Source organism: Haliotis rufescens, unplaced genomic scaffold, assembly GCF_023055435.1.
Source record: "Haliotis rufescens isolate VD_foot unplaced genomic scaffold, xgHalRufe1.0.p SCAF_36, whole genome shotgun sequence".
Lineage (NCBI taxonomy): Eukaryota > Metazoa > Mollusca > Gastropoda > Lepetellida > Haliotidae > Haliotis > Haliotis rufescens.
The window spans coordinates 1,175,277-1,197,672 of NW_025964068.1; the positions used below are offsets into that span (position 1 = coordinate 1,175,277).

At 38.5% G+C, this 22,396-nt stretch overlaps 1 protein-coding gene across 6 annotated transcripts in view; it reads right to left on the reverse strand.

The window, feature by feature from the left end:
- The window catches only part of LOC124119294 (adenosine deaminase domain-containing protein 1-like), a 129,546-nt gene that overhangs the window by 64,770 nt on the left and 42,380 nt on the right, over nucleotides 1-22,396 (reverse strand). For all 6 annotated transcript variants that reach the window (XM_046481757.2, XM_046481758.2, XM_046481759.2 and 3 more), the window contains exon 7: nucleotides 5,529-5,661. In XM_046481757.2, the coding sequence (XP_046337713.1) occupies nucleotides 5,529-5,661 (133 nt within the window). The remainder of the gene's footprint in view (nucleotides 1-5,528; nucleotides 5,662-22,396) is intronic.

A 22,396-nucleotide genomic window follows, 5' to 3' on the forward strand; every position in this document is an offset into this window, starting at 1 on the left:
CTGGCATTAATGATGGGCTGGAAAGGGTCCATGCGGAGAGTCTGATTAGGCATAAACTGATACAAGACATCCAATAAGTCTACAAAAGATAAGGGGCTGCAAACTCTCGTGGGGTTGAGTCTCTTCTTCCTGGTAGTCATCCTCAGATGAATGAGTGTGGGAGGCTGCTGTGAGAGTCTTATCATGGACTGTTATGGGTGAACAAAACCGTCCAAATGGAGTGCTGGATTTCTTGGGGGAATTAGTCAGTAAAGAGCCGGAGTCACAGGAGACTAATCACAATTTTATTTACAAGAACAATTAACAATGAGCAATTTACAATATCTTAGAATATAGCTGAGGGTGCAACAGAGAGTCGGTACAACCCTCTGGGCTGTGGGAGAGTGGTCTGCTTGGTAAGAGAGTCAAACCCCTTCTCTGCTAAAACTTTGCTACAGTATGTATTTAACAAAAATTTGAACAATAAAAAGGAATATGATTGGTTGATACACGATTGGTTGTGCCCTATGCTAAATGAATGGCTAGACAGAGGGGAATACTTAATCCTGTTAATCCTGTTGGACTGACACTAATCATGTTGACATATTTACTGGATGCTTTGAAAGAGATTATGGTGTCACTATAAACGAGCTTGTGTTGGGGCTAATCCTTAATGCACTATAGACGAGCTTGTATGGGGGCTAATCCTTAATGCACTATAGACGAGCTTGTATGGGGGCTAATCCTTAATGAGTCTTAATTGAGGTAATTGTCGAATGTTATTCTAATATACCCTGGTAGGTGATGACAGATATACTTAAATAAAATAGTTCAAGGTAATCTATAAGACTATGTGGACATATCCTTTGTCTGGGAGATGGGATCTTGATACCTTAGGCTAGCATTTATCTAAAAGCTTCAAATCAATTAAACTATGTAGACGTAACTCTTGTTTTATTGAATAGTATGTCTAGGAGATGCGCTCCCATTTCCTTAGGCTAGCATCTGTCATAAAAAGCTATAGACTGAAACTACTGAAACAAACCAAATTCTTAGGACTTATTTTCGATGAACATCTCACCTGGGATGCTCACATCCAAAACCTAACAACTAAATGCAGTAAAGACCTAAACACCCTAAGATGCCTAACTGGCTCTAACTGGGGAGCATCCAAAGATACCCCTCTCTCTCAATACATATCACTAATTAGATCAAAACTAGACTACGGCTGCGCCATATACAACACCCTAAACAACTCTCTATCTAAAAAACTTGACTCAATACAATATCAGGCACTCAAACTAATTACACGCACCCAACATGGCACCTCCTACACCTCACTTCAGGCCTTAACAGGAGAAATGCCACTAAGTCTACGCAGGGAACAGCTAAGCTTAAATTTCTGGGCCGCGTCCCAATCAAACCCTCTCATCGAAAACTTAATAAACCAAAACATCAGCCCCCAAAACCAAGCTCTAGCTTGTAAACACCCCTTACTTACCCCAATATCCCAAAGAATAACAAACTACCTAAATGAACACCAAATTAAAAATCTTAAACAAAACTGCAAACAATCAAATATCTTCACCCCTAAACTTAAAATACCCAAAATAGACACAACACTAGCTAGCCAAATAAATAAACAAACCGACCCAAACATAGCTAAAACTACCACACTAGCATAAAATTGGCCAAATTGGTGTCACATTTACACGGACGGATCCTCAGATCCGACCTCCAAACACACAGGTTTCAGAGTCCATACCACACAACCAACTAAAACCACACAATCCTTCCGACTCCCAAACAACCAATCAATATTCACGGCAGAACTAATGGGCATGGCCTCAGCCCTCCATAATCAAGAATCCAAAAACCACCAAAAAAATCCTAATACTTACCGACTCGCTCAGTGGACTGCAAACCCTCCAAAACAAAAATACCAAAAAACGACCTAAATTAATAAATCAAATACTTAAAAGCTCCAACGACCTAACTAAGGCAGGCAAACAAATAACCTTCTTGTGGATACCCGCCCACGTAGGAATATACGGTAATGAAAACGCCGATAAAGCAGCTAAACTATCCCTCAAAATCCCAGAAATAAGCTTAAACTTACCCATCTCAAAATCAGAAATTAAAAGTGTAAACAAGCAAAAAATCACCAAAAAATGGCATAACCTATATCTAAACTCAAATAGCCAAATCAAAAAAGTGCTCAGCAAACCACTAACCAAACCAAAAATTCTCCATCCATCCAAAAAAATCGACAGAGTAATCACTAAACTCCAAACAGGACACACCAACCTAAATAACCACCTAAAAAAATTTAAAAAACACACTACAGGTAACTGCCCACACTGCAAACAACCAGAAACCCCAGAACACGCACTCATCCACTGCACACACTACCTAACACATCGAACCGCATTACAAACCACCCTCAATCTAAACAAGGCTCTAACTCTAGAAGCAATACTAAACCCACAAAATAAACTAGAAAACTTCAAGGCCTTAGGCGTATTCTTAATCAAAACGGAACTAATAAAACGCATCTAAAAACACAATAACTCACCAAATCAAAATCACATAAACAAACAAACATCCACCATACCCAGCTCCCTTAGTTCTCCTCCCCAATCCCATCGGCATCTATTCCAAATCTCAAAATTCCCAAATTCTATATAAGCAACCCCTAAAACCCCCCTCTTGGGTTGCACAGACCACCTTCGCCCCTTTCGGAAACACATTAAATGGCCTGGCCGGGCCCGTGTGCGAAATACGCATCAGTCGGAAAGCGCACGTTAAATCTCCAAAGTAAGTAAGTAAGTACTACTGATATGCCACTAAGTCTACGTAGGGAACAATTAACCCTAAATTTCTGGGCCGCGTCTCAATCCAACCCCCTAATTCAAAGCCTAATAAACAAAAAATCATGAACATGACACACTTGTGACAGGCTCATTGACGGGGAGAGAACACCATCATGAAGGGTAGTTGGGGAAAAAAAACAACACAATCACAACCAAATACTCACATGAATTGTGCCCAGTAACAAAATATACTAATATAGTATAAACAAAATACTGAAAATAATGAGTGAGTGAGATGTGTTTAACTCCGCTTTTAACAGTATTCCAGTAATATCGCGGTGTGTCAGCTTAATGTGGGAGGAAAGCCCGAAGTGATGCAGGTCTTAGGCCATTACCACTTTGTTGAAACCCATGAACACCGGATTGGTGCTGACAAACCTAGAAACATAATCGGGGCAAACCGGGATTTGAACCCACAATCATAGGTTTCTGGCATGCCCAAGGGACGCAAGTCTGCATAGCGAATTGCGGCGCTTAGACGACTGGGCCACCCGTGACCCCTACTATAAATAAAGCAGCGTATGTTTGTTTTCTGTATGGACGTGTTGATTCTAGCACACACAGGAAAAAAGTGAAGGTTTTCCCGCCTTGCGTGGGCAAAAGCTGTGAGCTTTTAGTGCTATTTTCGGGACAACTATTGTTGTATAGTTGACAGTGAAGAGGACCCCAGTTGAAAATCTGAAAGTTTTAGTATGGTGTGACTACAGTAAAAATACAGGATTTATGACAATTATGTAATAGAGGTAGAGGATTCGTAAGAATTATTAATATTATGACATTTATAGCCTTATTCTAATATCCCCTGGGTTATGTATTTTAATTAACTCCATAAGTCCCATGTCCAGAGCAATGTCATTGTTGTCCATTGCTCCATAGCTCCGGGCGAAATGATGCTCACAGGAATTGCCTCTGATAGGAAACGCCCTGATGTTGAACGCGAGATCTGCTCACCTCATGCATGTTTGAGCTGGAAACCTTCTGTTTGTGTTGTCAGAGCAGGTATTCCGCAGGTATGTTGTGTATTAAACGTTCCAAGACAGTGATGCAGACTGTCCTTGATACCCCCAAGGGCTAATTCCCCGTAAAACGTATAGACAAGTAAAGGTTCTAGCTCAGCCTTACCTAGTCACACTTCACTGTATCTAAGGTTTAAAAATAAATGAATTGGTTCTCAGGCAATGGCTTTTGAATATATAGTGCAGGTGGGCTTTGATAATGACAATGAGCTTTGATTCTATTTCACAACGTGTAAAGATTAAGTGAGAACACACATTGGACGGAGCATGTCAACAAATCCGTACTGAGGTACGCAAGTTACTCCTATTTTTAACACTATCTGGCAATGAAGTTGTTCATTGTGCATCTGGACTTACGTTGTAATCCATTATATCACTTTTATCCAAGATTTCATTGAATTTTGTTAACATTAATTTCGGCAAATGTATGATCTGATCGGCAAATCACATCAACTCACCGTGGACATGCCTTGAAACGAACAATAGTCGTTAGAGATACAAAGTCTTCGGTCTTCCTATCAATATTCATTTCAGTTATGATACTGGGCATGACAAGTGTTTTTTAAACTAAATTACCCATAGATCGGGCAGAAAATGTGTAAACAGCTGCTCGCTATTTACAAATACACATGTAATCTTATTCTCTGCCCATGAAACATTGTCTGCCATACAGTACATAAATACTATTGAATTTGTAAATCATCATATCTAGAGATGTTTTATAAAAGAATTAGTGTTTTCATTGACCAAATTTGTAAAAGGCAAAACAAGCACACAACTATGGCCGCCATGAACATAACATATAACATGAGATGCTCAGTGCATCAGTGTGCATGTAAAGGGAAGTAACTGCACGCTATATTGGATCATGTTGTTTTTAAGTATAAAAGTGAGTGAGTGGGAGAGTGAGTATGGTTTTACGCCGCTTTTAGCAATACTCCATCAATATCACGGCGGGGGACTCGAACCCGGGTCTTTGGCATGACGAGCTAACGCTTTAACCACTTGGCTTTAAGTATAATAGCATTTCACTGCCGGGATCACATGAGTTAAAGACACAGAATAGTTTAGAATTTATTTTTTTTCAAAATGGAAATAAAAACAGCTCAGAACCAAGGATTATTTTTTGCCTAAGTAACCTGATCCCATTATTATAACCTGACATCTAACAAGGAGACCCCAAGCCCCAACCTATATCAATATCTAATTAATATTAACTAAATAATGTGTCACCTTGACAGTTGGATAAAAAAATGAAACATGCTATAGTATATATGTTATTCTGCATATCACAAACTTGCTGCATGTCAAATTTCATTATGATACATGCAGAAAAGCTTAGTAATGCACAAATGACATTTTCAATAGGGCTCTCATAGCCATGTGTTAAACTTGGCTTGAATTCTGTGAGCAGACTTTGGAGTCACCATAGCTGAGATAATTCATGTAATGTTTCAGCTTTTATAAGTGGAGTGGTTTTGGAGAAGAAATGTTTACAAAGGATGACAGACCAACAGCCTACAAGATAAGCTCTCTTGACTTTCAGTCATTTGAGGAAATATGGTGAACAGGAATCAACTAATTTTTATTTATCTAATACATGTTGTAAGTTATGGAATTATGCTGTGGATGGTTTACTTGCAATACATGCAATACATACTTGAGAAGGGCCCTTCTTGCCATTGTTACAGCATAGCTGTCAATGAGGCACCGGCCATCGGTCGTCAGGTTACTGGATGACAGACAGGTATTACCAACACCGATGGCTACCACTTCCCCTACGTCTGTTGCACCTGAGATAACAACATAGATAAACAGCATTTAGAATCATTGTGTACATTGGTATGTTCACATCTATTTGATTGGATAATGATAGAACCAAAGGATTATTTCTAAATAGTCATGGTGTTACATCCATGTTCACATATTTAGACAATAAAAGCAGATGTTTTCAGCAATAAGTAAAGGTGTTATGAAGTGTAGCTCCAAAGATCCAAACCAAGTGGTTTGTTCCATGAAGGTGGACATATTGCAATCAGAGTAAAAAGAAATTTTGTGATGTTACAAATCTTAAATCCTCAGTTCAACGTAATCAAGTAATTCAAAACAATGATATCAATGTAACAAGTAAATAACTGATTACTTCTTTGATGTTTGTTTTCTGCCACAGTCAGCAGTATGCCTGCTTTAGTTATTGACTCCTTGATTTTGCATGTATGGGATGTTAAGGAGATGGGGTAATATGAGAGGCTCAGTGGAGGGTTTCCCTGGTTTAAGGGCCCATAGCTGCTTTCCATGATTGGGGGATGGTGCCAGAAATATTCCTCAATGATCTAACCAGTGATGCTAATGAACCACTGACAGTCTTTGCCAATCACACCTTCGAGACACAGAAGATATTGATGGGATTTACCAATTCAGACTCTTAGTGGTCGCTCAACAATTGACAGTACCTAATGGAAGATGACCAAAATCAAAATCATCCAAATCATGCAGACTCGTAAGTAGACGTCAGGTTACCGATTCATAACCACCGACCGAGAGTCCATGCTCCCCTGTCTTACTGAGGTTGTTTGATTTTTTGTTTTTCAACGCACTACTCCGTAACATTCCAGCCATATGATGGTGGTCTGTACATAATCGAGTCTGGACCAGACAATCCAGTGATTGATATCATGAGCATCGATCCACGCAATTGGGATACAATGCCCTTGGGATTCTCTGCACACATACAAAATTGGGGCTAACTGAACAGATCACAATCTGAATCTGGGGATTTCCACCACCATCTGTGGGATTCAAGCAATCAGGAAGGATAATGTAAAAGGTGCATTTGTTATGGTAAAAATATCATTTATACTTATCCTGACTCATACATTATAGCACCAAAAAAGCCTCCTCGCTTCCTATGATATGCGTTCTAAAGCCGTAATTAAGGGTATGCAAAATGTGAGAGTGACGAGTGTACGGGCTTGGTCACATGCTTCTGGTGTGGCTGCATGGCTGAGGGGTGCGTTGGTGTGAGATGTTTGTCTCTGTTCTTGGAGACACAACACAGAAGTTTCAAATACCTTTTCAGAATGAGATGAGATAAGCCATAAGTATGAGTTAGGATAAGTATAAATGATATTTTTACCCTAAAAACTATAACTCTATAACAACTGTATTTCCTTGTGCAACAAAACACAGCTGTGTAGAGAAGGGATGACTATTGGTCTGGAAATCACTAATGCGATAACCATTAATATTGAAAGAAACTACTGAGATTACAATTGCAAGCAACTATTGCGATAAATATCGATAGTTTTCAGTTCATCATTTCAGATGGATTTTCGTGCTGAATTGAACCTTGGAACTGAAGTTTCCGTTGAAGGTGATAACCATAACAGCAAATAAAAAGTAAAGTGTGAGATATGAATAAATTGTTTTTTCTTTACCCAAATAATTTAAGAAAAAGAAACTACCACATTGCCATGTGTAAATGACCACCACTCATGATCAAAAGAAAAACAAATTTGAACAGCATTGCATGTATTTTATTGAAACTGTAAAACTATGGTAAATACAATCGAAACTATCGATATTCCAAGCTGAAATCGATACTATTGTTCAGAATCTTATTTAGGAATCGATTTATTGACTTTAAGTGCTTACCATTAGCAATATACCGATATTTCGATATATCGTGACACCCCTAGTGTAGAGCGGGCTGCGCATAATAAACGTGTACAATGAATTTTGATGCTTTTCCCTCAATGCAAAGAGCATTGTAAGCATGTAACACCAGAAATAACATGTCGACAAATACAAATCCGCATTGAAGAATGCAAATTAACACTGTTGTCATGCTATCTTTATAAAGGTGTTCATTGTATATCTGGACTTCTGTTTGTAATCCATTTTATTCAAAATTATACTCAAAATTTCCTTCAATACTGTTCATAAGAAATCATGTGTGCACTGATTGGCAGATCACACCAACTGATTATCTACAGTAACCACGGTCAGATTATCACATTTGACAGCTTGAAACGAACCTCAGTTGTCAGACAATGGAAACATCATTTTATGCCATACTTTGACTTGTTGTGTATAGTTTTCTCGATCGAAATAGCAAGACCACAGGAAGCCTATCAAACTAAACATTGACTTGTTAAATTGTTGTGGCGACATATACCAAAGCGCTGCGCTTATAGGAATTATTAATTTAAATATACATTGCAACAGCTGCAACTAAAATAACATGACATTGGAATATATTATTTACTGGCAAAATAATAGCTAAGATACAATTTCTTCTGATCATTGCCACAAAATTCTGAAAATGGGTGTACAGCTTATTGCTATTTCCAGCTAAGTTTACAAGACAAACAGTAGTATAGGTAATGGTGATTCTGCTGCAACCCCACTAGAGCCAGATTTATATACCTATACTGCTACTACAGATGGACGTTTTCATGCAAAAATGACGATGCGATTCAACGATCGTCATGAGATTAAACTAAATTGTAATGAAAATATTCTCTATTATTTTTACTCATACGCATACCATTATTTTGCACAAAGTGATATTCAACATTTTTACTAAGTTCTTCGTTCATTTTACTAGGAGACCAGACTATGTACTCTTTTTCGAAATTGGAAAGAAACAATTGATGACCGTATTTGGTTGGTTTGACATCACTGATATAATATATACCCTGTGGTAATTCTCGCCATTTGATTGGCTCCATTATTATATACTTATGTAAGTATTCGTCTAAATTATTGTGGTGTGATCCAACGTGATCAAGCAATCTATTTTTAATCTCCAACCAGTTCCTAGGTTTTGGCACGGAATAATTGACGCGCTTGTTGTCTCCCCTGTGCTATGAACTTTTTTTTCTTGTCTTCGCTAATACCACTGGTCTTACGATATTTGGATCGAATCTCCTGCTTCATTACGTTGTATTTGGTGAGTTCTGATAGCACTAAACGAAACTCATCCTCGGATATCTTACAATCAGCCATTGCTGTTGAAATATGATCCTTAATGCTGTTCAACATTGTTTCGGCGAGTATCCGAATATTATCATGTTTTAGTGCTTTCTTTTGCAACTTACGAGAAATAAATTTTATCGCTATTCCTGCCAGTCCTGAGACTCCAGCGGGTATTTCAATGCCAAGTATGATAGGCGCGGCGATTATAGTTGATAATAAACCAACACCAGCTACACTGAGTCCCATGCCAGCTGTTACAAGCGCAGTGTCAACTCCGTCGAGAGCATTCACAGCTCTGGGATACTTTTTATACAATCCAAGTCTCAACTCCCTCTCCTTCTCTATTCGATGTTTTATGTCGCTTATTTGATGTAATCGAAATGAATCAACAGTATCCATCTTTTCAGACGCTTCATCGAGCGCCAGATATAAACCCATAGTGTATATTATTATATCATATAATAGTCTTTAATTGGTCTTGCTTCAATGTTTTGAGAGTATACATCAATCTTATTAAATGCATATTATACGTCATAAATATCTTAGTAAGAGAAATGCTGTCACCTTTAATAATTTGGACCCCCTCAAAGGTTGCAACGGGTGATGCACCTACACAAATAATACTACAACGTCGACGCTCATGTTGCTTGAGCCATTTAATTGATAGACCTGGTAATATCTCAAAGGCATCTTCTGATGCATCCCCAAGCTAGACTTCAATAATAAGCGTAGAAGGATTATGTACTGCACTCAAGTTCTCTTTAATATTATTGAATTCAGTAACCAAATTTAAACTAACATTTTTTTATGCCAGACAACTCAATAACATATGACCTGGGTTTTCTGGCAGCGGAGTGACTAACACACTTTTTCGTTTTGATGGGATATAAGCTGCGAGTACGATCCCACTATTTATTATCTTAGTTAAATTATGTGCCTTTCCCATCATCACATATGGTGGGGTAATGACGATATTCAATAGCCACTCGATCTTTTCTTTCGACCATAGTCCATTTATTATCATCGTTGCGAGTAAGATTGTATGAAGTGTTTTTATGGAGTCTACTAACGTCGACATCACTTAAATCTCCTAGATTAACTGGGAATGTAACTTCTTTCCGCTTGTATACATTATCTTGTAAGTGTAAAGCGTATAACTTGTCATCGGTACCAGGTTTACCGAATCCTTCTGTGTCTCCGAGATCGGAAAGCGCAATTGTATTACATTGTCTAAGGTTATGCGATCCAGGGCCTAATGAATCAACCATTATTTATAACATGGAGCGTTACACTCAAGTATCCTATATATACAGGTTGGTGTTTTACATCTAATACAGAAATTTTGAGGTCTGAAATAATACACCGCTTTAACTTTTTATATTGTAATGATGAAAAAGATTCCGTTCTACCGCTATTGTATTTTTCATCTTTGACTGGAATAGCTCTAAGCATAGTTGAAGGACTTTTGAGTTAAATATTATCCATCGTACTTATCTGATCAAGATGGATGCACAACTCTCTATAGGGAACTAAATCGGGTAATTTAACTCCATGCCGTGTTTTGTTGGGTTGTATTAATGTCGTTCTTCCTCCTAAGTCGTTTTCAAGTCCAAGTGTATCTGATATGTTCAGGGCAAGTAATATTTATAGAATAACCCACGAGGTACGAGTGATTACGGAAAATATGTCACGAGTGAAATTAATGTTTTAAGTTCCAAGCTTTAGCGAGGAACTTAAAACATTAATTTCACGAGTGACATATTTTCCGTAATCACTCGTACCTCATGGTTATTCTATTTATTACCCATATTCATATTAAAGACATGTTTCAAGAAAAAAACAATCAACTGTCGCCGATCAAGAATCAGCTGTTTTGTATCAATCCGCGTGTGAAAAAACATGAAAAATATACTTCTGTTAAAAAATTGTAAAGATCACATTATTGCAGTTATATTTCTGTCCGATTTACACAGCGTTCACTATCTAGCATTGATAAAGAAGACAGGTTTCCAAAAAGGATCATCAGGTTTTTTAATCAAAGCTTGTTTTGAAAAGATCTCGTCACTGACAGACAGCCCCCGTCGTTCATCGGCAGATACATGCATTTCACATTGAGAAGAGGAAACACTGAAAACCTGTCAATTTTTTTATGTGTCATTTGACAAAAATGCCGAAACCTATAACAACAACATAGACGGAATGTACAGAAGTCTTGTTTGTTAGAGAAAAGTTACGAAAAGAAGGTAAACTTTGAAAAGTACTATTGCTGTCACAGTGTCAGAATGAATGACCCGACTTGACCCAGATATGAGACAGCCAAAACCAGGAAGAGAACCGGCGTTACAGTTTAATCCGGACAAGTTAAATGAACATCGTGTGTGATTTGAGACAAGTGTCACTGATGGGAAACATGTGCATGTGGGATTTCAGGAGGGTTTGTCAAATGCGGAGTGGACACAGTCAGATGACGGGAGTTTGTTGATATTTTGATGTGATTCATAATGGTCGAATACCTGTTGATAGACAAACACGGTATCTTGAGACTTGGTGCTAAGCTGTGTGCATTCACGGAGTTCATTTAGTTCAATATCGGACACAGGATCAGCTCGCTGGGGTAAGTTTTCTTTTCCTGGTATTTTTAATTATTTTTGTTTTGATTTCAAAACCTCTCCGAGTTCAGCATAGTGCATTGATAGTTCGCAACCAGATGCTGGTAATCATGTCGCTAAGGTAACACTCTATGCTACCCTTGATCTCCTTCAAAGTAGACAGTTCGAATTCTGAACTGTCTGATGTGCATGCAGAAATGATAAATTTGCAAATAATAATGTTTAGTTGCACCTTTCCTGTGTCATTAACCCTCATAGTCATATGGTCCCCGGACGTCAGTCAGCCTGCATAACGCTCAGCGCCGTACTTTGCAGATGTCGTGGTTACGAAAAACGTATACATTGTATAAAAAAGTATCACGTTCTTATTTCATCACACAATGTAACAAAATTGTACGAAATAGTGTATCTTTATTATGTCTTTTGGAAAGTCTAAATGTTGTTGCAAAATGAATTTGTTTTTATTCTCATGCCATCGTTGAAAGTGTGAGTAGTCATATTTTTCGTGTTTTTCTTATCTGTATACATTTGTGAACTAAGTTCATGTCAACTTGTCAAGTTTAGTCTTTTTCATTGTGTTTTCATTTTCATTGGCAGTTATCGATGTCATCATCATTCACAAAGGCAAACCTGTCTATACAAAGACCGGTTTTTGGATTCGGGTGGTCGAAAAATTCATCAAACGGCAAGCCTTCTAACACATACGCAAACCAGGACTTGGTGGTGATGATCTTGGCGCCCTAGAAACAGTTTCTGGCAACATCACAATTAGACCGGCAGCCCAGAGCACTTTGGTCAAACGAACAAGGTACCAATATCCGAACACAGGAACATTTACTGTGTAACCCAACATATTCATATATGGATGTCTGCCGGGGAGCCCCTGCTGCGTGTGGCCCCTGGCCCCCCAAAAGAAGGGGCCATTCAAGGGCTGGATCAAACATTGGAGGTACCACATGAAAGTAAGTGTAAATGAACTGGTACATCTCACAGAGTACAGAATGGGCCACGCCAGACAAATCTTCCTCTGCAAAAGGCCTGCCAGACACCCCCAAAGAGGGTCCCAAAATTTGGGCTGGGTTAAACATTGGAGGTACCACATGAAATCAACATAAAATGAACTATTTCACTCTACTAAGAATAAAAACCCCATTGCCAGACAAATCGTCTGCTGCATAAGGCCCGCCAGACACCCCCAAATGTTGACCCTTAATGCACTCAGTGAACACTCTGGTAAAATTTGACTAGAGTCTACATTCAAAGTACCAGATGAAAGTAAGTTTATATGAACAGGTACATGTTACTGAGTACAACACGGCCCATACCTGACAAATTGTCCTCTGCATAAGGTCCGCCAGACCCCCCAGAGAGGGTCCCAAAATTTGGGCTGGGTTAAACATTGGAGGTACCACATGAAACCAACATAAAATGAACAATTGCACTCTTCTTATTGCATAATACCCATTGCCAGACAAATCATCTTCTGCATAAGGCCCGCCAGAAATGGATTCCTACAAGCCAGATAGGCATATGATGCTATGTGCCATGATTTTTATATACTGAACAACAAAAGTTCCTGTGACATTGAATAAGATTTAATGCAAAGTTTACCAAATCTGAAACAATTTCGGCTTGCAACAGATAAAAGACTCCTGTAAGTGTTCAAATGGTTTTAATTTGTCATACTGACTTCGGAAAATGCGTGATTTCATTAAAAAAAACATGAACATGCCAAAATGTCAATTTACAAATCAATAGCGTGTGTGTCCGCCTCTGGTTGCGATGCAAGCAACACATCTTCGTCTCATGGAATGGACCAGGCGTCGCACAAAGTTCTGTGGGATATCTGTCCATATCTGCTGGAGCATGTTTCGAAGTTCCAGGAGTGTCTGTGGAACACGTGGTTGACATCGAAGGCGTCGATCCATCTCATCCCACATGTGCTCGATTGCTGATAGATCAGGGGAGCGAGCCGGCCAGGGGATGACATTCACGTTGTTTTTGTTGAAGAGATCCTGAACAAGTCGAGCAATATGAGGCCGGGCGTTGTCATGTTGAAAGGTAATGCCTGGGCCATGACGACTCAAAAACGGTAGAACAACAGGTCCGATGATCTCGTCGCGGTAGCGCTGTCCATTCAGATTTACCTCTACCACTATCAAAAGGGTCCTCTGTCTTGCTGTAATCCCACCCGATACCAAAACGCTGCCGCCCCAGAACCGATCTTCTTCCATGACACAATGAAGACAATCCCTGCACATCTGAGGCGGAGACGTACGGTTTGTGAAGATAATCGTCGAAGGGCAGGGATGCTTCTTGCAGTCACTGTTGCTGGATAGAATCGATTTCGTAGGTGTGTTGTTCGAATCCAGTTGTCTTGTCGATTATTGGTTACGCGTGGCCTGCCACTCCGAGGATGGTCTCTGACTGCATTCGTCTGTTGCCAACGTTGCCATAAACACCAAATGGTGTTTCTGTGGACGTTAAATTGTCTTGCAATATCACGTTGACTCAATCCTTCTTCAAGCACACCAATGGTTCGCAGACGCTCGTTTTCGGACAAGCGTGGCATTTCATAATGTTGAATAATTGCGTAATTTTGTTGTTTTTCTGAATGGTTGTTGTCAGCACGATGCTAAACAATGCATATGGAATCCCGTTAACGCACACGAAATGCATGGGGCTTGCATAAAAGTCAACATTTGCATGGAATGCATGCTTTTCTGTAGCATTTGCGTTTTTGTGACTTGATTCCATACATGTACTACAATAATGAAAACCAAACTTTACTTGTTTGAAAAATACACTATACACTTTTGTTGTTGAGTGTTGCTGAATGGATAATGATAGCCCCTAATGCCACTTGGAAATGTTTTAGGATGATAATCTGGAAATTCGGGGTGATAATTGTGTTTAATAACCTATGATCTCCATTTATTTAGCAAGTTTTATCATCTAAAAATCTGAATTCAGGCCAAATATATCTCCATATTTATCAATTTAACATTCAGCTTTTTAGATGTTAAAACTTGCTAAATAAACGGAGATCATAGGTTTTTAAACACAATTATCACCAAAAGATTTCCAAATGGTATTAGGGACTGTCATTTACCATTCTTATAGCAGGCTTTGAGAACTACCTAAGCATGTTTGGGTTTGTAGGAATCCATAGCCAAGCTATCAGGCTATAGCAGGCTTTGAGGACTTCATAGCTGATCAGATATATATTCACAAGAATCCGATTCATGCCTTTTTTATTACATTTCAACGATAGGCCTAATCTATGATATCAATACTAGTATTCAGAGACCTGATTTTATAAATACGTGATTTTAATCTCAATAAAATCCTTCCATCTTTAAGAACAAAACATAAATTTGACCATCTGTTGACTCTCAGAGCTGATGTCCAATGTTTCATTATGCACACTGGGATTACAGAGGGTCAACTGTGTGGGATGGGGTGAGGGTCTGTCTAGCGGGCCTTATGCAGAAGAGGATTTGTCTGGCAATGGGTATTTTGTAATAAGTAGAGTGTAATAGTTCATTTTATGTTGGTTCCATGTGATACCTCCAATGTTTAAGCCTTATGCAGAGGAAGATTTGTCTGGTGTGGCACATTCTGTACTCTGTGATATGAACCTGTTCATTCAAACGTACCTTAATGTGGTACAATCGATATATATTCCAGACCAATTTTACCCGTGTATACCTGAAGGGTCAACTTTTTGTGGGTGTCTGGCGGGCCTTATGCAGATGATTTGTCTGGCAATGGGTATTATGCAATAAGTAGAGTGCAATTGTCCATTTTATGTTGGTTTCATGTGGTACCTCCAATGTTTAACCCAGCCCAAATTTTGGGACCCTCTTTGGGGGTGTCTGGCAGGCCTTTTGCAGAGGAAGATTTGTCTGGCGTGGCCCATTCTGTACTCTGTGAGATGTACCAGTTCATTTACACTTACTTTCATGTGGTACCTCCAATGTTTGATCCAGCCCTTGAATGGCCCCTTCTTTTGGGGGGCCAGGGGCCACACGCAGCAGGGGCTCCCCGGCAGACATCCATATATGAATATGTTGGGTTACACAGTAAATGTTCCTGTGTTCGGATATTGGTACCTTGTTCGTTTGACCAAAGTCCTCTGGGCTGCCGGTCTAAATCTGAATCTTAAGCTTGGAACTTCAATCTGGCCATATGCAGTTTTGACAACAAAGACATTAAATGTGTTCAGAGGTTGAATTATACGAATAACTTTTCATGTCAGTCAGATCTCTGTCCGCTTTAACGAGGTCATTAACTTTGACAGGTCTCAAAAGGCCAGCCATGTTTGTTTACAAACGGGGACGTAGTTTTGGTTTTTACTGTAAAATGAAAATCATGTGAAATAAATTTTAAAAATGATAATGTGAAATCATGTTGTTAATATGAAACTATGTGTCTTGTCTTAAAAATCTCGAATCAGTGAGATTGTAGCACGTAAAACATCTGAAGGGAGAGGCGTGGATTTGTGAATGAATGGGATGAGAAAGAAATAGTTCCGTTGTCCAATGAAAATTGATCTTTGTTCCACTGACCAATCAGCTTCGAGAATCACTAACTGCACACTGTGCAAATATCAAAAAGTTATTACACTGCATATTTGAGCCCATATGGGTAATAAACTCTTTTCTCCAGTGTTTAAACTCAGCATCCCATTCGACTCATTTTGCCTTCTCCCAAAGACTTAAAAAATTCATCATTGAGTGAGCATACACTGTAATACCCATCAGGTATAATGTAAATGTTATCATCACCTAATTCACCTCGTATTATTTGATTATTATATCTCGCAGCACTTATATTGGTCCACCGCGGGTAATACGTTACATCGCTGAGAGGACTTCAAGTTGTCCAGCCAAGTTATCGATAGTATAAAGCAGTTCAATAGACTGACCATTTGTTATTCCGGGGAGTGTAACATACATATTAAATATACAAAGATACTATATCATAACTTAAATATAAAATCAACTTACATTACTAATCAGTCGATTTTAGTTAGTGCCTCTGGTGCTATTTTTTTGTTAAATTCCCTGATATCTTTGAAAAATACAGGGTCACAGCAACTAGCGATAAAATGGTGCACGATTGGTTCCACAATCCAATGCCATTTTGGCAGAACCAGTTAAACTTTGCCGTATGGTGTGCCACAACAGGATGTGGTGTATCTCTTTATGCCCCAGGATTTGAACTAAATAAGTCTGTTTTATCATTTCACATGTACTATCAGACTAGATGTATACTTAAAGAAATTAGTGCCCCATTACCGCAGGGTTGAGCATGGAATTCCACAAATAATCCGTACAATAGGTTCGCGTATGTGCGTATTTGTCAGGAATTTAATGTTTCTATGAGTAAAGATTGGCGTATCAAAGGAGTTAACAATGGTCTAGGTGTTCCATACAATGGACAAAAAACTGTTAAAGAAGAAAGTGATGATTTAGTTAAACAAATTCACCAAAAACCATTCAATCCAATCAATTGTTGTTACAAACAAACGAACTTTATGTAAGAATCCATGATTTTTATTTAAAAACACATAATTGGTATCACGGCTGGGTACTTTCGAGTAACGATTGGAGAGGAGATATTACGAGTTTTAAGAGTGGTTTAATTTATATTGTTACAAAATTTGTACAACTAAATGATACCGCAAACGCTTGGAATGAATTTCCTAATGATAAAACAGAAAATAATTTTACTAATCCAGGAGTTGTAAGAGTTAATGAATCAATAAGAACTAATGTATGGGCAATTCTTGGTGCACAATCGCAAACACGAACGGGAATAATTGGTTCTGGGACGGCGCTCGATGTGCAAAAACAGTTTGTTCGCAAATGTAGATGATGCTATTAATTCACCAGTTGACATACAATCTTCTATAAAACGTTATCAAGATGTATTACAGTAGGTTCAATCCAAAGTAGACTATGTTTATGCACAGGGACTATACATGTCTCCGAGTAATATGGAACTTAAGATCGGTCAAGTAATAGGCTATAATAATAAAATTGTTATTGCTTCCGATCAACAAAAACCAGGTATAAATTCAGATATTAACACCGAATTAATAACGCAAACAAACACAGGCAAAATGGGAATAGTCAAGCCACAGACACCGAAACAGGCATCTACTGAAGTAGTATAGGTAATGATGGTTCTGGACCACTTCCACTGGAGCCGGATTCATATACCTATACTGCTACTACAGATGGAATTTTTTATGCCAAAATGATTATGCGATTCAATGATAGTCATGAGATTCAGCTAAATTGGCTCTAGCTCACCAATACCTGGGGCCAATCATTGCTTTAGATGAGTCTAAATGGTAATAAAAATATTCTTTATTATTTTTATCGATAAAGCGATATTCAACATTTTTATTAAGTTCTTCGTTCATTTTACTAGGAGACCAGACTATATAACTACACTCTTTTTGTAAATTGATAAGAAACAATTGATAACCGTATTTGGTTGGTTTGACATCACTGATATAATAAAAACCTTGTGGTAATTCTCTCCATTGAATAGCTTTCTCCATTATTATATATTTATGTTAGCATTTGTCTAAATGTAATCACACGATAGTAAACAATCTATTTTTAATCTCCAACCAGTTCTTTGGTTTTGACACGGAATAATTGACGCGCTTGTTGCCTCCCCTGTTCTATGAACTTTTTTTTCTCGTCTTCGCTAATACCACTGGTCTTATGAGATTTTGATCGAATCTCCTGCTTCATTGCGTTGTATTTGGTGAGTTCCGACAGCACTAAACGAAACTCATCCTCGGATATCTTAAAATCGACCATTGCTGTCGAAATATGATCCTCAATGCTGTTCAACTTTGCTTTGGCGAGTATCCGAATACTATCGTGTTTTAATGCTTTCTTTTGCAACCTACGAGAAATAAATTTTATCGATATTCCTGCCAGTCCCGAGACTCCAGCGGCTATTTCCATACCGAGCACGATAGGCGCGGCGATTATAGTTGATAGTAAACCGACACCGGCTACACCGAGTCCCATGCCAGATACTAAAAGCGCGGTGTCAACTCCGTCCAGAGCATTCACGGCTCTGCGATACTTTTTATACAATCCAAGTCTCAACTCCCTATCCTTCTCTATTCGATGTTTTATGTCGCTTATTTGATGTAATCGAAATCCATCAACAGTTTCCATCTTTTCAATTGCTTCATCAAGCGCTGGATATAAACTCATAGTGTATATTACGATCATATAATAGTCTTTAATTGGTCTTGCTTAAATGTTTTGAGACTATACATCAACCTTATCAAATGTATATTATACGGCAAGAATATCTTAGAAAGAGAAATGCTGTCACTTTTAATAATTTGGACCCCCTCGAGGGTTGCAACGGGCGATGCTCCGATATGAATAATACTGCAACGTTGACGCTCGTGTTTCTTGAGCCATTTAATCGATAGACCTGGTAATATATCGAAGGCATCTTCCGGTGCATCTCCGAACAAGACTTCAATAATAAGCGTAGAAAGATTAGGTATTGCACTCAAGTTAACTTTAATATCTTCGAATTCAGTAACCAAATTTAAAGTAACATTTTTTAAGGCCGGACGACTATATAACATATGACCTGGGTTTTCTGGCAGGGGGGTAACTAACACACTTTTTCGTTTTGACGGGATATAAGCCGCGAGTACAATGCCACTATTTATTATCTTAGTTAAATTATGACCCTTACCCATCATCACATAAGGTGGGGTAATGATGATATTCAGTAGCCACTCGATGTTTGCTTCGATCATAGTCCATTTATTATCGTCGTTGCGAGTAATATTGTACGAAGTGTTTTTAAGGAGTCTACTAACATCGACATCGCTTAAATCTCCTAGATTACCCGTGAATGTGACTTCTTTCCGATTGTATACATTATCGTGTAAGTGTAAAGCGTATAACTTACCATCGGTACCGGGTTTACCAAATCCTTCTGTGTCTCCGAGATCGGAAAGCGCAATTGTATTACATTGTCTTACTGTTCCAGGGCCTGATGCATCAACCATTATTTTTAATATGGAGTGTTACACTTAAGTATCCTATATGTACAAGTTGGTGTTTTACATCTAATACAGAAATTTTGAGGTCTGAAATAATACCACGCTTCAATTTTTTATATTGTAATGACGAGAAAGATTCCGTTCTACCGCTATTATATTTTTCATTTTTCACTGGAATAGATCTGAGCAAAGTTGAAGGACTTTCTAGTTGAATATTATCCGTCGTGCTTATTTGATCAAGATGGATGAACAACTCTTTATAGGGAACTAAATCGGGTAATGCATCTCCATCAGATGTTGTCCTGTATATTGATAATATAAAGTCTCTTGATCTTTCTACCTGTGTAAATCCAAGTGTAATTGCTAAGTTCTCATGAATCCATATACCTTTTTCTCCAGTGCCGATTTTCACTATCCCATTCGACTCATTTTGTGTGATACTAATTCCATTAGGCTTAAAAATGTTATCATTGAGTGAGCATATATTGTAATACCCATCAGGTATATTAATGTTTTTTTCAATAATATTTTGTTTATCTGTTATAGACAACTCATTATTATCTCTCGCAGCACTTATATTGGTCCACAGTGGGTAATACGTTACGTCGCATAGAGCTACTTCGAGTTGTCCATCCGAGTTATCGATTGTATGAAGCAGTTCAATAGACTGACCATTTGTTATTCCCGGGAGTGTAACATACATATTAAATATACAATGATACTATATCATAACTTAAATATGAAATCGAGATACATTACTAATCAATCGATTATAGTAACTGCCTCTGGTGCTGAATTTTTCGTTAAATTCCCCGATATCTTTGAAAAGTACAGGGTCACGGCAACTAGCGATAAAATGGTGCATGATTGGTTTCACAATCCGATGCAATTTTGGCAGAATCAGTTAAACTTTGCCATATGGTGTGCCACAACGGGATGTGGCGTATCTGTTAATGCCCCAGGATTTATGCTAAATAAGTCTGTTTTATTATTTCACGTGTACTATCAGATTAGACGTATACTTAAAGAAATTAGTGCTCCATTACCGCAGGATCGAGCGTGGAATGCATCAAATAATCCGTATAATAGGGGGGCGTATGAACGTATTTGTCAGGAATTTAATGTTTCTACGAGTAAAGATTGGCGTATTAAAGGAGCAAACCATGGTCTAGGTGTTCCTTACGCAGATGAAAAAATATCTGTCAAAGAAGAAAGCGATTATGTATATAAAATACTTAATAAACTTCCAGTTAATTTTGGTAAGTTGTATAGCACCAGCAAACTTTACGCAAGAATATATGATCATTGGCATAAAACCGGTCATTGGTATAAAGGCTGGGAACTTTATAGTAACGATTGGAGAGGGGATATTATGAGTTTTAAGAGTGGTTTAATTTATATTGTTAAAAAATTTATACAAATGAACGATACCGAATAGGCTTGGAATGAATTTCTTAATGATAAAACAGAAAATAATTTTACTAACCCAGGATTTGTAAGAGTTAATGAATCGATAAGAACTTATGTATGGGCAATTCTCGGAGCACAATGGCAAACACGAACGGGAATTATCGGTACTGGGACGGCGTTCGATGCGCAAAAACAGTTTGTCTCAAACGTGGAGGACGCCATTAATTCACCAGTTGACATACCATCGTCTATAAAGCGTTTTCAAGATGCATTACAGTACGCTCAATCCAAAGTGGACTTCGTTTATGCGCCGGGACTATACATGTCTCCGAGTAATATGGAACTTAAGATCGGTCCAGTGATAGGTTATAAAAATAAAATTGTTATCGCTACCGATCAACAAAAACCAGGTATAAATTCAGATATTAACGTCGAATTAATAAAGCAAACGATCACGGGCGAAAAGGGAATAGTCAAGCCGCAAACACCACATGTTTCAAAACCATCTACTAACGCACAAGTGTCACCGCATATTGAGGCTAAAAATCAACAACATATCGATGAAAAAACAGCGCTTGTAGTGGGTGGAGTCTCGGTTGGTTTACTCATGATTTGGTGGTTAAATAGTTCTTAGCGAACACGTACAACAGCCCTGCAATTGCTACGATCAACCCCCACAAGTTTTGACTAAGCCAAGTGGTGGTCTTAGCTAATAAATTCAATAGCCAGGAAACAACACTCCCTATTATACCGGGAAGTGCGGCCGCGGCTTTCTCAGCGAGCTTTCCCAGTGCTGAACCTAATGCTTTTAAATGCTTTTTTATCCACTCTTTTATCCCGTTTTTATCGTTAGGCGGTGTACCACCACCTGTGCCACCTGTACTACCACCTGTTAACGAGAGAGTCAAAGTCGATATAATAAATCCCAACGCGGTTAAAATACTGGCAATTGTTATTCCCTGTTCTCTGAACAATGTTTTAATTTTATCGGCCAGTGTAGTATCATCGTTGAGGACTTGATCGATAGTTTCTTGAATACGACTGATTTGCGAACGAAGTGCCTTTCTATTACTGGAAGCAGCTTCGAGGCAGGCCGATCTTTCGTCTTCTAAGCTACGCAATCTTTCCGCTACGCGGCGTCTACTGAACTCATCGCCCGCCTGTTCGAGTTTTGTTTTCTCTTTAGCTATATGCTTGTCGATTTCGGATATCTTAGCTATATTATTGATTAGTTCTCCCCGCATTGTTCGCATTGCCTTGTCAAGACCTCGTAATTCCCTAATACTGAACTCCGAATATGGTACCTGTAATGTGGAATTATCGTAATAGGTATCTAAGATTTCTCCGAGTCCGTTCAAGGCCACGTTAGAGGCTTCTTCCAAATTATCTGTGTTACTGAGTTCAGTACGCACGGTTCAAAGAACCTTAGTAGTCTTTGCGGAAAGTCGTCGGTAGTCCACA